The following is an 18,417-nucleotide window of genomic DNA, read 5'->3' on the forward strand; positions in this document are numbered from 1 at the left end:
TACAGTCGGATTAAAACTAACAAATGTAACAGGATTTAATTGAAAGCTAGAGAGAGTCGACTTTTCTCTTTATATTCATTTATTTTTGTTGAAATTCCACCAGGAATGTTTCTGCGGGCCGCCATTGGCCCACGGGCCGCACTTTGAGAACCAATGGTCTATTGTGTAGGTCGGTGAGGAGCAGTCTCCATAAATGCTCCTTGGCTGTTGACCCCTCTTCTCACTGAACCAAAGGTTTGGGGGGAGTATTATACAAAAGAAAGCGTGAATAACAAAAGAAGTGATGCAGCGTCTCCCTTGATTAGGTACTGTATATGGCCCTGGCTATGACCAAGAAGGACTGGGACCGGCCACTTGGTTCGTCCTTGTAGGGAAATAAACAAATGGAGGATTGTTGGAAAAAGCACCTGGTATCAGTTGGAGAGGCACTGGTCTCTCCTCACACTAAGTAATGTGAACATGGAGAGACACTAGAATGCAACAACATTCTACCCTTTTGTTGACCGCACATGTTCTGATCTGCCACTGCTGTTCTTCTGACCCACAGCCCCCTCAGTGGCCCCCAGTGGACTAGGAGGAGGGGGGGGGGACCGCCACGAGCTCATCATCACCTGGACGGTGAGAGAGAACACGTTGACGCCGGGGGGATCAGGGTCATGTGATCAGTTCTCCTCAGGCCCTCTGATGCTCTGTCTCTGTCCCCCCAGTCCATGGCCAGGGAGTACCAGAACGGAGACGGCTTCGGCTACACCCTGGCCTTCAGGGCCAAGGGCACGGAGAGCTGGACGCTGGTGCCCATCGCTCACGTGGACTCCTCCCGCTACGTCCACACCAACGTCAGCCTCTCCCCCTATTCCCCCTTCGAGGTGAAGATGAAGGCCTTCAACCGCCGAGGGGAGGGCCCCTTCAGCCAGATCGCCGTGGTGCACTCGGCCGAGGAAGGTAGGAGCTCCTCCTCAGTTCATGGCTGTGGCCTTGCATGGATGACCCCGCCGTCGGTGTGTGAATGTGTGCGTGAATGGGTGAATGTGAGGCAGTATTGTTAAATGCTTTGAGTGGCCACTGGTTAGAAAAGCGCTGTATAGATGCAGTCCATTTATCATTTACCATTTGCTGGGTGCAAATGTGTTTTGGGTCAGTTTTAGGACAGGGTCGGCTCCTGAGAGTCCTTCGCCTCCTTTTCTGTAATCAAAGAACCAGTTATACACTAGCTCAGCGTGTGTGAAGGCTTGGAGCTTGAGAGGCCAGTATTGGACCCCAATGAGAAATAAGACAGATATAAAGAATAAATTGTAAATTGAGACAAAGGTCACCACCACAATGTCAACCTATTTGTCTTCATCTGCAGTGTGTTGTTGGGCCACGAGAGGCCAGTAGTGCCATGATGCAAATATACCCTTATTTTACACTAATTTCTTCAATCTTCAATTGGGAAAATTATAGAATCTATTATATAGATATACTACTAATTTAAAAACATCTTTTGTACTAAATATATGACCTTGAATTGTTTCTGTGACCGCGACCGTATACTTTGACGGCGCTCAGCCTCAGCCTGGTGAATGAATTCGTTGAGCGTTAATTAGGATGTAAATATCATTGGGTGCGAGTGTTTCCCACCTCTAACCTGTCATTCCTGTGCAGAGCCCACAGGGGCGCCAGCCAGCCTGAACGCCACAGCGCTGTCCGCCTTTGAGATCCAGGTGTCCTGGGCGTCTGTCCGGCAGCCCAGCCCAGAGGGCATCCTGAGGGGCTATGAGGTCTCTATGAACTGCTGCCTGGGGGCTCCACCTCCTCGTCTGCTAGGCTAGTGTGTGTCGGGGGCGTGTCGGGTGGAGTGCCTGCGGTTGGCTTTGATTTGTCTAATATATTTCTCTAATCTATGTCCTTACATCAGTGTGATAAATTTGATCGATCTTAATTTAATATGATTCGTAAATTCAAAGAAAGCAAGATTATTACTATTGCTACGAATAAATTCTATTCACAATCTTCAGTTAGTCACATGAACATTACACAAACACATCCTCTGACCAGCAGGAGAGAGGGCGGGGCTTCCTCTAACCGGTTTCCCCTCCCTCCAGATCCGGTACTGGCGGCAGCATGAGCGAGAGGCGGCGGCTGACCGCATCCGGACAGCGGGGCCGGGCACGGCGGCGCCCGTGGCGGGCCTGCGGCCCAGCACACGCTACCACGTGGCCGTTTTGGCCTACAACAGCGCGGGCTGCGGCCCCTCGTCGCCGCGGACCACCGTCACCACCCGGAGACCACGTAGGTGGACCCACGCAGCACGCCCAAACACACAGGTCCCCCAACAGGGCCCTGCTGTCATGGAATCAGACTCAGACACGCCTTAGTCCCACTTAATACTCTGATTAAGATTAGATAAGTATAATCACGACCCCGACAAAGCACCCCAACCACACAGGACCCAGGGCCCCGCCCTCTTACTGTCATGGAACCCGACTCATGATGGGGTCGTGACGCGGGACACGACATGACATGTCTCCCCCGTCTCCAAACGTCACGGGCCGTCCCCGGGAGGGGGTTCACACCCTGATGCTGTTTCCTGGAGCCTTGGGGCCGTAACGTACTCGGTGGGGGATCTGGGACCTATGAGGCCCTTTGTTGCCTTACCCGCCCCGGGCCCCCAACAACCACCGCTGGATCCCTTTCATAGGGAGGGTCACCGGACACCCCGCACGCCGCCGGGCGCTGGGCGTTCCTCCTCATCCCCCTATTCTTAGAACTGAGGAGAACAATTGTGGGAAGTTTGACAGGCAGCTATCAAATATTCCCTCCGGATGTTTTGCATCGTCCTTGTTTACTACATGATGTTACCCGGTTACGGATCATTGGTAAAAGCTGCAAATTGTGTTTTTCTGGTAGAATGTCTTTTCTTTTTACCTTGATTTATTCAGGGAAGGCCATTAAGAGCCGGCTCTCTTTTCAATGACTCCCTCAGTACAACACAAATAAGATCAGAAATACAAATGTACAATAAATATAAACAGTAGATCAAACAACCAAAACAGAAATGTAATACATATAACGATGCAATACAATAGGACAATTAAGAAAGCTATTTTGAACACAAGCAATCCCTATTGAATTTGAGTTCAATCATCACCTTGAACTTCTCAATTATCTGTATATGTTTGTGCACTCTCTAGCTTGAGAGTGTTTATTTTCCCGAGATTGTTCTGTAACCTCCTGATGTTGTTGGCTGGCAGCCCCTAACCGCCCCCCCGGCAACGTGTCCTGGAGGACAGAGGGGTCCTCGGTCAACGTACGCTGGGACCCGGTCAAGGCCCTGCACAACGAGTCCGCCGTGCTTGGATACAAGGTGGGCATTGCCAGAGTCTGAATGTGTGTGTGTGTGTGTGTGTGTGTGTGTGTGTGTGTGTGTGTGTGTGTGTGTGTGTGTGTGTGTGTGTGTGTGTGTGTGTGTGTGTGTGTGTGTGTGTGGGTGGGTGTGTGCGTACATGTCTGTTCAATGCAAATATAGAAACTATATTGCAGTGAAATGAGAGAAATTCGTAACATTATACTTTCCAAGTCAAGAAAAAAAACACATTTCATTTAAGGCTGTAAATGTATTTGGAACACGGCCCATGTCCCCACGTGTTGGGCCCCTGGGGTAACGTGTGTGGATGGGCCATCAGGTTCTGTACAAGCACGAGGGCCAGGCATCCCTCAAGGTGCTGGACCAGGGCCAGACCTCAGTGAAGCTGCCACTGCCCAGTGACAACGGCTACCTGGTGCTGGAGATCCGGTCCTGGGGCGAGGGCGGGGACGGGGCCGCCCACGAAACCATCGTCTCCCGGGACTCAGGTGGGCCCCCCAGAGACACGCCTTAATCCATTTAATACTATGATTAAGATAAGGGGCTCACACACGCCCAGAGACATGCCTTAATCCCACTTAATACTCAACAAAATTAATTAAATAAAGTGGCTCACGCACAGACACACAGAGACTTAATGCTCAAATTAAGGTGAGTTAAGGGGCTCACACACACACACACCCAGGGACTGGATCCTCTGATTAATACGAGGGGGCTCCCCTGTATTCAGATGAAGGTCTGACCCTGTTCCTCTGTCCCTGTCCTGCAGGCACTGGGATGATGGTCCAGAACAGCGCCGCCTCAGCGCGGCCGTTTGGTGTTCTCTGCCTCTTCCCAGGCGCAGTGCTCCTCTCTCTGATTGGCCTGGTCCACGTGTGATCTGCCACAGCCAATCAGGCCAATCAACAGCCTAATACTATCGCTGAAATATTTTGTGTTGTTGTTTCTTTTCACGAGGATGGGGTATCGTGGGCGTTCAGGCCAGGGATGAGGCCCCCCGGCCCCCAGTAGGGGATCGGGTATGACTCCATTAGGTATTATGTGTTTTTCATAAGGAAATCCAAGAGCTTTTTGATTTTATTTGTAGGAATGTGTGTGTGGCTGAGCCTAGTGGTGAAGGTGGGGTTGGGGGTACTGAGTAAGTGATTTCACACATAACAACCTTTTTCACAGAGGTGTAAGAGTAGGGGTGGGCACAAGTGTGGCTAGTCACACTCATTATGTAATCCACTTCATGAGCCACACCTGATTTGGCCCCAATAGGGGGCTAAGACCTCATGAGTATGGCCTTATGGGAGCAGTGAAATGCCTTTCTCATTATCATTGACATTTGGGTTTTGTATTCCTTCCTGCTGCATGGAAGTAAAGGTTTGACTCTGACATCGACCCTGTTCAAAGGAATTGTCAGAAAGTAAAAGTTATCAGTAAAGAATTTCGAATTGACTACCAAGAGGTGAACCCCTTTAACAAAGAGTCACTTGCTCAGTGAATGGTTGCAGCCAAAACATGGATCAGGACTTGGGTTTGTGAAGGGGGTACAGTCCACCCCGGGGGGCAGCGGCCTCATGCAGACCTACACCGACATGTGAGGGACACCCACTCTGACCTTTGATTGTTAGAACCAATAATGTCTGTAATGTATATTTCTTATTCAGTGTATATATTTTGATTATTGTGTTCTGTTTATCTCTGCTGTAAGTATATCAAACGTGTGTTAAAAGGTATGACTCAACTGAATGAATGTCAAAAACATATTTTACTTTAATTTGGCAATTAATTTGGGAAAGGGAAGTCTGGGGCCCCCTGCTTGAGCTGCTCCCCCCGCGACCCGACCCCGGATAAGCGGAAGAAAATGAGATGAGACTTTAATTTGGCTTCATTGTTCTCTGAGCTCTCAACTTGGTTGTGCCTGTGTCGTTGTGTAAGATAATGCAGACACTTATGTCTAGACACTGGTTCAGCGTTTGGGTTTGTGGGGCCATAGAGGGGATTGATATTGATCTTAAGTAGTCGTCACGGTCCCAGCAACAGTGTTATCGTTCTCATTGGACACTCAGCAGTGCCGTCATGTCATTTAATGTGTCACATAACAAACAGCTAATACATAACCCCGGTTAAGTTCAGAGTCAAGGCAAAATGACTCCCAAGGTTGGTCTGGAATAGGATGATAATGAAATGAATGATTACTGATCTTTGTTTTGATGTAGTTATCTAGTTTCAGATTGCATTGGCCACATATCTAGATTGACCATAAAAGTGTCAATGCTACAGTAAAAACATCACACCAGAATCATTAAAAACCGGCGCAATAGGATCCATGATAAACCTGTCCAATATTCCTTGTAGAAAAGTGGATTGCTGCTTCTTGGTGGTTCTTAAAAGGACAATTTGTATTTATTTATGATTATTATTACACGTTTGTTGTACCAGTTTACCAATGTGACAGTAATGTGTGAATGACTAATATTTCAGCCATTACCTTCTGGAACCTCTGTCCATACTCATTCAAAGCAAAGATTTGAGATTTCAAATGTGATTGGATTTAGATAGGACAATAAAAAACAGCCGCACTCCCAACCCTAACAGGAATGGAATAATCTATCAAATCTTAATTGTTTCTGCATTAAAAGGGTTCTCGTTTGCAAATTCCTAAAAAAATATTTTATTTTTCGTATTCTGAAGAGTTGAGTCAGAAGAGGACTTTTGTAATGCCTTCCTTGTGTGAATCATCGATAAGTTAAGTTTACAATATCAATCTTTTTAATAATGACAAGGAAATTTTTGGCTTTCTGTATACACACACACACACACACACACACACACACACACACACACACACACACACACACACACACACAGTAGATCACATTAGAAACATAGAAACACATCTACATGTACACCTTGGACCACGCTTTCTAGATAGATTATTTAAGAAAAAAATGAAAAACATGTGTGCTCATGATTCTTCATTAAAAATAAACAAACATTGATTTAAACTGGGTAAGTTTGAAATAACTGAGGGTTTTTTTACTTGAAGCCATTCAAGAATTGTGTGCTTTTTGTATTCCTGTAGTCTGTACAACAGCTTTGTGATGTAGGTCTGGTCTATGAAGCTGTCACAAAATGTCTTCCCTGTTTCCGATCCCATTGGACTCAAGCCGTCATCTCACCAGTCCTTTCTGCTAGTGATTAGGAAACTGAATGTTATTTTCCAGTGTCAAATGCTAAACATGTGTGTTTTGCTGATGCAGTTAGAAACATTTGTAAATATTATACAATAAACACTTTGGGATAGAAATTAGGAAATGTGTGTGCATTTTCGATATCTATGTGTGATTCCTAAAGAGGAGCACACAGGAAAACGATTGATCATTACTATAATAGTAGTTCTAATAATAATAAATGAACAAATTCCACAAGGTCAAATTAAAGTCAGACTCAAGTTGCCTCCACACACATGCAAAGTCAAAGATTAGCCATTCATTATTAACATACACAATGTGTGTACAATGTTACAAGGTAAGTAAGGTGCATAAGGCTATAATAGGACAATGCTTGAGCTTACTAATACATTAGTTTGGATGGCCACACAGCATGCCTGTGCCTGCTGGGAGGGATCCCTGCAGGGCCATCAAACACAAGGCCCTGCCGTCTGATCCATGACACACTCTACATGTAGCTGTATAGTTAGATGGAGTTGTGCCATGGTCACTCATATGGTCAATTATTCAAAAAATGCTTTTGGTTCCTTGGAGTCAAGATCATTAAACTCCCATTTCGCATGGCTTCTCCCAATAGTTTACGTAAGTATGATAAGACTAATACATAAAAGAAAACAATACCAGGAAACAGCAGTGATAGTAGCAGATGTTTAAAAGGTGATGCTCGTGCGAGTACAACTTTCAAATAATGGATTTGGTGCCACGGCCCTGTGTGTGTGTGTGTGTGTATGTCTCTAAGTGTGTGTGTGTGTGTTTGTGTGTGTGTTTGTGTGTGTGTATGTCTCTGAGTGTGTGTGTGTGTGTGTGTGTGTGTGTGTGTGTGTGTGTGTGTGTGTGTGTGTGTGTGTGTGTCATACTTGCCAACCCTCCCGATTTTCCCGGGAGACTCCCGATATTCACTATCCTCTCCCGTTTTCCTCCCGCTGTTAAAAATCTCCCGCAATTCTCCTGATTTCTGAAAAGATTTCATGTCTCCCTTTCTCCCCACTTTCGTCATCATCACAACAACCTGTTCTTCAGAAAAGGATATTGTTTGAGCGAGCCCGCTGTTACCACGGAGACGTTTGCCGCCGCTCCGTGGTATCAGCGGGCGCGACCAATCAGAGACGTCTCTCTGACGCTACTCTAGTATTCTTTCTTCCGTTATTCTACCCGCGCTCGTGAATAAACCTCAGAGTATTTAAAAAGACAACAAAGAAGACGAGAATGGAGCCGAAAAGAAAAAATACACTTGTAAATTCAATCATGAATGGAAATCGGAGCTCGCTTTTCTTACTACTAGGTTTAAAGGTACTGGCTATGGATGATTTTTCCGTGGAGCACGGCGGTCGGACGGACATAAAACACCATGCCAATACAGGCAAACATAAGAAGGCAGTAGCTGCTTCAGAGTCTCAGCCAAGCATCGCTGGTTTGCTGGGGAAAGGGAGACCAGATGCAGTCATATATGCCGAAACAAAAATGGCAATGTTGGTGGCAAAGAATAATATTCCTCTGAGCTTTACTGACGAAATAAATAAGTCAGTAAGGGACATGTTTCCTGACTCGGATGTAGCAAAGAAGTATGCCTGTGGGAGGACCAAAGCCGCACAGATTAACATACCCTTAGAAACATATAAACATTTATTTTTTCGTAATGAAAATGATAAAAACAATCCATATAAGGATAATGTTCCAAGCTTTCTATTTACTATGCGTACATGGGATAGGCTAATTTCACAGCCCATTTGCAGTGATGGTAAGAGTTAACCTACATGTAGCACTTACATGATGTAGTAGCTTACTTGGTAGTTTTGTTTATTAGAAGCTAGTGTATTTGCGTGATAACATAAGACTTATTGGAAGTTGCTAAGATAAAAGCGTCAGTAAAATGTAATGAATGTATTGAAATGAAATCTATTGATATGTAATAATATGAAATGTAATAATATGAAATGTAATGATATAAGATGTAATGATATGTAATAATAACATGATATTTAATGATATGAATTCTATTGATATGTAATAATAATATGAATTGTAATGACATGAAATGCAAATTAAATGAAAGTATTCAACATAAAATTGACGTTTCAATTTAAAAAATAAATTGTTGGTTTTATTATTTTAAAGTCACCAGAATGCGGGAAACAATGACTTTAAAGCTGAAAATGTTATGGGGGGGGACCCCCAGACCCCCGCTTTAGTTTGGGAATCCTCCCTATTTTCGAAGTCTCAAGGTTGGCAAGTATGGTGTGTGTGTGTGTGTGTGTGTGTGTGTGTGTGTGTGTGTGTGTGTGTGTGGTTCCTCTCAGTTCCGGTTAAATCCTGTGATAACCCAGACAACGTATCAGCTGACCTTTGTCACCGGGTCATTAATCACTAATAAGGATGAAGGTATAAATCAGCAAGCGTCTGTACAGCTCACATCAATCCCTTGGGCAGCTTTTACAGAGAGGTAACGTATATGTCTTCCTGTTGTACTTGTTTGTCACAGCGTGTCAGTTAATGTTACGTTGCAACTTGCTTATTATTAAGTGGTTAGCATGGGTGCGATCACAGGGGGACCAGCTTCTGAGAAACATGATGCTGTCCCCTGATAACAATTATTAATAAATAAATTATGTCATGATGTAAGCCTTTGGGCTTTATTTTCTCATCCCTGACTATTTATATATTTTCATGAATGACTCAGAGTGATGTTTCATATTAAATATAAAAAAATGTCAATCACACTGAATCACACATTCTAGAGGTTGTGTTTATGTCCCCCTATGCATCCTGCTCAGTGGTTTAAACCACTACATGTATGGGAATTGTGGGAATTTGGGAAATTAAGTGTACAGATTCCTTCATACAAATACCTTGGCTTGCTAGTGGACTTTGTTTCTCAGATTGTATCCCAGTAGCATCTCTCTAGCATGTTGTGTCTTCAGTGAGTGAGTCTCATGACTAGGTGTATGTTACAGCAGGTAATTTGATATATGAGGATGATATTAGTGAGGTCCAAGTTCCATGTTTGTGGTCCCCCCCACGAACAGAGATCTTTCCTAAATAAAGTCCATCCTAACGTTTAAGGCAAGCAGGCACTTAATGTTTGTATGTTTCTTTGTACAGAGATTGACATCGGGAAAAGCCATGGCCAGACTTGGTCTCCCCACAGGTAGCGGGCCCTCATTCTTTCACTATTCACCATCCATTATCTATTAATTTAGAATGTGATAAGCTGAAGATTCTTCAAGAAATCATTTCAAAGAACTTATTTGAAAGGATCTATATTTTTTATGAGATCTAAATATAACATGGGTCTAACAGTATTTCTGCTCAATGTCTGTAGTGTTTGGAGTTCTACTCGCGCTGCACACCGGTAAGCACACCCCCTGCTCTACGTTCCCTCAGAGCATGGGGCAGTAACGTTTTAATGTTGCATATTTACCGATCATGATGGAAGTAGTTACATTTAATTGCAAGATTATGCATAAGTGAAACGTGTTCATTATTATTGTCAGTGATTCAGACTACATTATGATGAAGATGACAATGATGATTATTGTGAAAAACCAATAAAAAGCATACAAATTACAAATCATTAAGCATATATCAGTGCAGTGCACTATTCCTATAAGTGTTTAAATTGTGTATACTTTTTTTCAACAAACTTTTATAATATTTAATATGGAATGGGGCAAAAATGTGAAAACCAACCACTCCAATACTGAGCACCTTGGAGTTGTTAAATTAAATAGTCATATGTAGACCCGGAAGTAAGGAGATCTCCAAAAGGGTTTGCACTGCTCTGACCACAGGGGGCGCTGCAACTCGCGGTCAAACCTAAGCAGCCACGCCCCGTTTTCCAAAAGGTTCTCAAACTTGATATCTGGAACTTATTTGAGGTGCTGAATCTTTAAGGACCCATAAGGTCTGTCTTAAATGTTTTTGGAAAACATTGTGAAAACAAACTTGTAAACCCAAATGACCCAATATTTGCTAGAAATGCTCCTTGATAATTCCTGACACAAGGCTATTTTTTTATTTTATGATCCAGAAAAAAATTGCAGTTATTCGCAAATACGATTATGCAAATAACTTTGATTATTCAATCACTCACAATCCACTTTAGAGAACCCCAGGGTCCTAGAACTATTCCTAGAACCACGTTTTTTATTGAAAGCTTAACGTCACAGTATCAATTCCAATTGATTACTGTTGCAGGTGTAGTATAGAAGTATAGAAACCATAAGCAGGTCTCCGAAAAGTAAAGTACGTCTCTGGCGATAGGGGGCGCTACAACTCGCAATCAAACAAAAAAAATCAGCCCCATTATTCAATCAATCACAAGTCCGCTCCAAAGTCAACCAGGGACTTGGAACTTTGCGTGCTCGCTCATTAGCCTTGCTAGCATTAACATGTTAGTCTGCTCATGGAATATTGGGCAAAGGACGAGTGAGCTCATGTAACCACACACATTTTCTTCATAAAATGCACATGCAGTGAAATGTGTAGTTATTATTGTTATTATTTGTACAAATATTATTTACATTATTATGAGTATAATTATTAGTATTATGTGTATCAGTCTGATTACTATTTCCCCATCCTCAGCCACATCCACCAAGCTGGTGTGTCACATGACCAACTGGGCACAGTACAGGCCCGCTTCCGGTAAATTCTCCGCTGACCACATCGACCCGTTCCTCTGCACCCACGTGGTGTACGCTCTGGCCACCATCAACAGCTTCAACCAGCTCATCCCCACCGAGTGGAACGATGAGGATCAGTACAAGATGCTCAACAACCTCAAGGACATGTATGTCGCTCCAGCTCTGCAGCACCTCTATGCTCTTTCCTTAGAGCATAGAGCCCCGTCCATCTCCCCATCAACTCATCCACTCATCCATCCATTCAGCCATTCATCCATCCAATCCATCCAATGTCTCTTCAATCATTCATAATTTTACCCAACCTTGTATCAAAATGCAAAGCATCTAGCTTCAACGTTTCTTATTTGGATTGTTCCAACTGAAAAAAATCAGCAATAATAATGTTCCACAAATGAAAAGTGGCCCTTCCAGATTATTTAGATTTGTAGGCAATCTTTCTTATTGGGATACAATTTTTTGGGTCCAAAAGTGACCCAGGCCCTTGTTAATGGTCCGCTGTGTTCTGGTTTAAGAGGACGTTTCTGATGACTCTGTTCTTCCTCTTCAGTAACCCACTACTCAAAACCTTGCTGTCTGTCGGAGGTTCAACCAATGGCATCAGTCCGTAAGTTATGATGGTTTACATTTAAGATTTCATCTATACCATTTTAGACAGTTGTGCCGTTAGAAAGCAACTTGTTTATATATCTTATATATGTATCTATAATATATGAAAAATATACCCCGACTGTCTCCAGATTCATCGGCATGGTTTCCAAGCCGGAGAACCGCGCAGTCTTCATGAAGTCAGCCATCAGCTTCCTCCGCACAAACAACTTTGACGGCCTGAACCTGGACTGGGAGTTCCCCGGGCAGAGTGGCAGCATGGGGTCCGACAAGGACCGCTTCTCCGATCTCGTTGCGGTACGCAAACTACATCCTCTCACAGACGCCAGTAGTGCTGCTGGACCTGGAATCAGTTTCATCTCACAGGTTTGGAGCGGCTCAGGAGGCAGAGCAGGTTAACTTGCAACCGGAGGGTTGCTAGTTTGATCCCCTGGCTCCTCCTAGCTGAGGGTTGAGGTGTCCCTGAGCAAGACGCTTCACCCTGACTGCTCCTGACGAGCTGGCTGTTGCCTTGCATGGTTGGCACCAATTTGTCTATGAATCGTTTTTGACGAAAGTGTCTGCTAAAATGCCCTGAAGAGATCTAATCTGAACATGTTTGTAACTTTGTGCAACAGGAGCTGGACGAGGCCTTCGTGCAAGAGGCCAAAGATACCAGGAAAACCCAGCTGCTCCTGACAGCAAACGTTGCTGCTTTTCTGCCTATCATCAACAGGGCCTATGATGTGCCCAAAATCGCCCCGTGAGTCAAATTCAAAGGTTCAACTAAGAAATGGAATCAGAGTCACTTTTATAGGAAATATAAGAGCAATAATTAAACGTAGAAGCAAGGCTCTTGGACTGCAGCTTCGTCAACCTGCTATGGTATATCCATGGGTCAAATGGTTATTGGAGTTTATCTGCTCACCAGTCACCTGGACTTCATCAACGTGATGACTTACGACTATCACGGCCACTGGGAGGCCCGCACGTCACACAACAGCCCGCTGTTTAAAAGCAGCATCGATTCTGGCTCCCAGCTTCAACACAACATTGTAAGAATATGCCTACTACACACACACACTCACGTGTGTGTGTGTGTGTGTGTGTGTGTGTGTGTGTGTGTGTGTGTGTGTGTGTGTGTGTGTGTGTGTGTGTGTGTGTGTGTGTATGTGTATATCATGTATAAGACACAAGATGATAATTTTTCTGTAGCATAATAAGTGTGAGATTTGCTGGATCCTAAACCAGTTGTGGGATGGATGCTAATCCACGGTTCTCTTGTGGTTGTCAGAACTCTTCCATCTCCCATTGGCTGTCTCTGGGAGCCCCTGCGGACAAGCTGCTCCTCGGCTTCTCCACCTACGGCCGCACCTACAGCCTCCGGGGCTCCGACAGTACCCTTGGTGCCCTAAGCACCGGGGCCGGAGAAGCGGGCCCTTACACACGCACCGCTGGCTTATGGTCCTACTATGAGGTACGCTCCTACCGTCAGAACCAATATTAACTGTTCAATCACTTCCTAGAGGCTTTTAGCCAAATCTTCTGCCCGTGAATGTTTAATTATAATCATATAATTATGAAGCAGGTAAGGGTTGGTACACCAACCAGTTATTTTTCTGTTTGCTAACAAGAACAACTGAAAGGGCTTAGCGAGTGTTAGGGTTGTACTGTACTTGGCATCAATGGTACCTTTTACTACGTAGCGCAAAGCTTGATATTTAGCCTTGCGCGATACTTACCTCACCCATTGTCCATGTAGGCGGTTGATAAAATGAAAGGTCATGATGACTCATGAGTACTTCAATTATCGATAGTAACATAGATTTTACGTCAATAACTATTCACGACCTTCAGTGGACCCTGTTATTGTGCAGATTAGTATCCATTTTGAGCGAGTGTTGGACGTGTGTTTGCGCGTGTTCCCAGGTCTGTTCTTTCATCAATGGAGCCTCTGTCAACTGGATCCCTGAGCAGAAGGTGCCCTATGCCACCAACGGTGTTGTCTGGGTCGGATACGACAATGTGCAGAGCTTCGCTGCCAAGGTGACCAAGCTTCAACGCCATTGGTCAATAATTTATGTTGCTCCATCGCTTGTCTATTGCAGTGACAAGGCCTGCCCTAAAGATGGCTCTGACATCCAGGTCGTTCCACACGGGCTTAGATCCCATATTTATACCTGCATTACGATTTTACTGCAGCACTTTACTCCATTATACAAATCTGGACTAGAACGTTTCTCAAGAATAGAAACTGCCCGTCCAAGAGTTTATTCATCCATCTGTTTTACCCCCCACTGTAATAATAGAGTAACACAAATAGCTATAAGATTGTCTACAACTTATTCTGCTCATTAGTTGAGCTTTGATCATGCCTGACGCCCCCCCCCCCCCCCTGGCCCCCTCCACCGCCTGCTCAGGTCGAGTGGATGAACAGCCAAAGCCTGGGAGGAGCACATGTGTGGACCCTGGACCTGGACGACTTCAGCGGCGTCTTCTGCTCGGAAGGAGCCTACCCTCTGGTCACCAACCTGAGGAACTCCATGGGTAAGCAGCCTGAGAACACACCAGCCCCCCAGTAGCCAGTGATAACCCCTTTAGGTTACCTGAACAAAATAAGCATAAAATAATTATAACAAAGTGGTGGGTGGCGCTTACTAGCAGATTCAAACAGATAAAATAACTATAACGAAATTGTCGACACCTTTGTTCTTTTTTTTTATTCTTCAATGCTTCATTTTTATACTTTAAATGGAACTCAATAGCAAAAAACTAGTCCTATATTAGTATGAGTTTTTATTTTAGATTGTCTGAACTCAGGCAGGCTTCCAGAGTGGTGGAAATACTGATAAACCAATCAGTAGTGTTAGGAATGAAAGGGTTTAATAGGTTTCCCCTATTTCAAGTCACCTTTATAAACTGAAGAAACTATGAATAACTCTTGTATTAATAGAATGTAAATGGAAACACAAAATTATGTTGTATTAAGGATTGTAATTGTAATTTAATGATTAGAAATGTAATGCAATACCATGGAGAATATTACATCAGTATGAAGCCCAGTGAAATGGAAACACTGATGAAGCCCCTCCCCCCGGCTGCAGGCTTCCCCCCTAAGCCCACCGCCCCCCCACGGCCAACCACCACCAAGGACCCCATCGTGTCCTTCTGCGCGGGACGACCTGACGGCCTGTACGAAAACGTGGCAGACAAGACCACCTACCTGCAGTGTTTCAACGGCATCACCTACGTGCAACGGTGCCAGCCTGGACTCATCTACTACGACGCCTGCAAGTGCTGCAACTATCCCTGAGAGCCACCGGAGCTGACCACCTCCACGCTGAGCAGAGTCAGCCCCCCCCCCCCCCCCCCCCCCCCCCATTCCTCTCCCCCTGGGTCGCTCCCTGGATACAGAAGAGTGGTCTACTTTACCTCTTTTCAGCTTTTCCTCATAAAAATCATTCTTCACACTCTGACTTTTGTTATTGCATTGGTGATTTTTAATTGTGTATACATATAAAGATAATAAAGAAGAGTATAATGTAAAGTATGTACTAGGGTTAATTTACTTCCAACGTCCATCCAATCATATTGGGCTGGCAAACGATTACATTTTTAATCGCGATTAAACGCATAGTATTGGTGAGTTAACTCATGATTAATCACATTTTTTATTATATTTGAAATCCATTGCAATTGAAGTTAAATGAGATTATCAAATGGAATAACACATTAGGCTATCATTCATACCAAATTTACATACCACATTTAATTGTTCCCCCTTCTGCCCAAAAAAAGTCCTATGTTTCCCTGTAGCAATGCATACCGGGGAACATAGGACCCTTTTTTTGAAAAAGGGTCCGATGCTCCCCACTGTTGCGGGGGAACATAGGACCCTTTTCTAGAAAAGGGTCCTATGTTCCCCGCAATCTATCAATCTTTACAGTAGACTCTCAGCATGGCCAGCAGGCATACCGTCACATGGCCCACCTTAGCTCAAGCAGCCCAAAACTTAAATTTGCACAGCAGCTACTTTCCGGTTACCTTGCAGTTCATTTTTTTGCTTATTAAATCTAGGATTATTCATGTTTGTATATTCCCACCCCTAATCATATTGTCTTGCACCGAGGCTTAGCTTTAACTTTTATTATCCTGCCTGTTCTCCATTGTGCACCCTTGTGTGGAGAGTTTAAAACTAAATTTCCTTATACATTCACCTCTAATAACGTTTCATTTAATTTGTTTAATTTTATCTGTTTCAGATATTAGTGCTGTACGAAATGTATAAATATCTGTTTCAGATATAAAGTGCTATACAAATATATACATATATAATATAGCTGCATGCAGCAATGTGTGTGACAAGCATAATGGGACGTGATAAACTAATTCTGCCGGACGGACGTAATCGGCTAGGTGGCTACATGACGACCGTCTCGGTAATCGGTAATAACGACGGCTGGTGAAATGAACTATAGCATTATGCGAACACGCGTCAATGTTTACCAAATGGAAAAATTACCCTACCTAGTGGTAAGGGCGCATTATTGTCTGCCCGACATAACAAGGGACACAAATACATTGGGGTATTCCGAACAATATCCCTAACAGAGACACAATGTAAACAAGCATCCGGTCATAAGACTATGAGCCAAGTTTGGTTCGGATGCATGAAGGCCTTGCAGAGAGATGAGCTCACTTCCTGTTTGACATCCCCCTGAGATCGAAGGTCACCAAATTGTTTGGATGTCCCCAGAATGATGTCATGAGTCTATGTACCAAGTTTGGCTATGATATGTTAAAGAGATGCTGAGAACAGGCTTACTTGCTATTTGGCGGCTTTGCCGTCAAGTTTGATTGGTCACGGCCAAACGGTTTTGAATTAAAAAAAAGCTGGCACATTTGTTCAGCTTGGTCTGAAGATCATAAATGACAAGTTTCATGATGATTGGACATAATCTGTTGCCTGTGGTTATGTAATATTGATTGTGACAACTCTGAACATGGCGGCAAATTTCTGAGGTTGCCATGGGAAATATTTGATTAGCTATATGGGGCGGTCTGACAGTATCACCAGACATTGAAAATAACTGTGTTAAAAAACGTCTTTGTTAATTATAGCGCCCCCTAGAGGTCAATGATCACCAAATTCATTGAGCGTCCCCATGATGATGTCATGGGTCTATGTCCCAAGTATGGTTAAGATATGTCAAAGGGCTACTTAGAAATCGGGTTACTTCCTGTTTTTTTGATTGGCTGTAGCGGCCAAACGGTTTTGAATTTGAATAATATCTGATTGTTTCATATCAAGCATGGCCTGAAGATCATGTGTGCCAAGTTTCGAGAAGATTGGACAAAATGTGTGATAGGAGTAGCATTTTGAAGGTTTTTGACACAAACAAAGATGGCGCAAAATGACGTCATAGGGTGCGTTGGACTCTGCTTGGTTCAAGGATTCCAATGATACCATGTTTATGAATATTGGATGAATGGGTCGAAAGTTATAAACATGAATGCATGTCCAAATTTGACCTGTTGGTGGCGCTAGAGCTCATGGGCGAGCGACCTGAAATTATCTTGATGGGCTAATGGGGCTGTCCTGAACCAGTGTGCCAAATTTCACAACTTTTCACCAAGGCAATATAAGACTCCCATATGGTCGTAAAGTAGTCCGCCCCATGGTCATATTCTAGGACTGTTGTTGTTTAAAATCGAATTACTCCGCCCTGTATCTTTCGGCATTGAAGCCTATTCATTTATTTATTTCAGCAGGTATGAAAATTGTATACCAGATTTCATACCTGATTAAACAGCTGTTATGGAGAAATATCTGATTTAAAAAGTGTTGTTATTGAGAGATTTGCACACATCGTCAGGCCAAGTTCCAAATCGAAGGTCGACTTGTATTTCTTCTTTTCATGTATTTGCAATGCACTCGCTAAGCCTGTTGTTAAATTGTTGTTAGATTGTTAAAATAAAATATGGAAGAAATAACTATAATGTCGAATCTGTCCTTTGAATTTCTTTTTTTTTCCAGAGTTGTTGTTTCCATTGCACATAGGCTATTCTAATTAGCCCGACATCATATGACGAGTGTTGCGGATGGCACTTCAAAAGTGTTGCAGTAACATTAGGCTATTAGTTTATTTTTTAATTCTTACTCACAATTAGTTTGGTTAACATGTTTTAATGTAGCTCAAAATATACATGTTAAAAATATATATAAATTGTGGGTGTGGTCATACGCCAGTAGTTTCTGCCCCACCGAAATGAAGGGGCACCGCACGCTACTGCAATTCAATATGATCAACTGATAATAAGGTACCATTTTACAATAAGGATACAATAAGGATACATTTTACAATAAGGATACAATAAGGTTTACCATAATAAACATGAACACCAAGAGTAAATCATAACCAGACAATTGGTTGACGTTTTGTGGATGGTTAGTCAATTGTTAGTATAAGTTTTTTACTGCTGATGCTCATGGTAATTATAGGGCCTTATGACATGCAAAACGCTCTCGTTTAGATGATGATTCTGGGTATAGGTTCACACAGACACCTGACTGGCTCAGGGCTGGTTAGTGCTGCACCATATCACACAGCCCTCTTATAAT

At 43.5% G+C, this 18,417-nt stretch overlaps 2 protein-coding genes across 2 annotated transcripts in view; both read left to right on the top strand.

The window, feature by feature from the left end:
- The window catches only part of cntn2 (contactin 2), a 30,211-nt gene extending 24,073 nt beyond the window's left edge, over nucleotides 1-6,138 (top strand). The window contains exons 17-23 of the mRNA XM_056604247.1: nucleotides 548-618; nucleotides 708-942; nucleotides 1,645-1,760; nucleotides 2,085-2,271; nucleotides 3,234-3,346; nucleotides 3,666-3,834; nucleotides 4,116-6,138. Of these exons, the coding sequence (XP_056460222.1) occupies nucleotides 548-618; nucleotides 708-942; nucleotides 1,645-1,760; nucleotides 2,085-2,271; nucleotides 3,234-3,346; nucleotides 3,666-3,834; nucleotides 4,116-4,225 (1,001 nt within the window). The 3' untranslated portion in view covers nucleotides 4,226-6,138. The remainder of the gene's footprint in view (nucleotides 1-547; nucleotides 619-707; nucleotides 943-1,644; nucleotides 1,761-2,084; nucleotides 2,272-3,233; nucleotides 3,347-3,665; nucleotides 3,835-4,115) is intronic.
- Nucleotides 6,139-8,996: 2,858 nt separating this feature from the next.
- chia.1 (chitinase, acidic.1) lies at nucleotides 8,997-15,120 on the top strand. Its single transcript, XM_056604455.1, has 12 exons — nucleotides 8,997-9,007; nucleotides 9,667-9,712; nucleotides 9,887-9,916; nucleotides 11,152-11,356; nucleotides 11,758-11,814; nucleotides 11,948-12,113; nucleotides 12,434-12,558; nucleotides 12,727-12,850; nucleotides 13,090-13,272; nucleotides 13,725-13,841; nucleotides 14,216-14,342; nucleotides 14,900-15,120. The coding sequence occupies exons 2-12, from the start codon at nucleotides 9,688-9,690 to the stop codon at nucleotides 15,106-15,108; spliced, it is 1,368 nt and encodes a 455-aa protein (XP_056460430.1). The 5' UTR covers nucleotides 8,997-9,007; nucleotides 9,667-9,687; the 3' UTR covers nucleotides 15,109-15,120.
- Nucleotides 15,121-18,417: the final 3,297 nt, after the last annotated feature.

Source organism: Gadus chalcogrammus, chromosome 1 (genome assembly GCF_026213295.1).
Source record: "Gadus chalcogrammus isolate NIFS_2021 chromosome 1, NIFS_Gcha_1.0, whole genome shotgun sequence".
Classification (NCBI taxonomy): Eukaryota; Metazoa; Chordata; class Actinopteri; order Gadiformes; family Gadidae; genus Gadus; species Gadus chalcogrammus.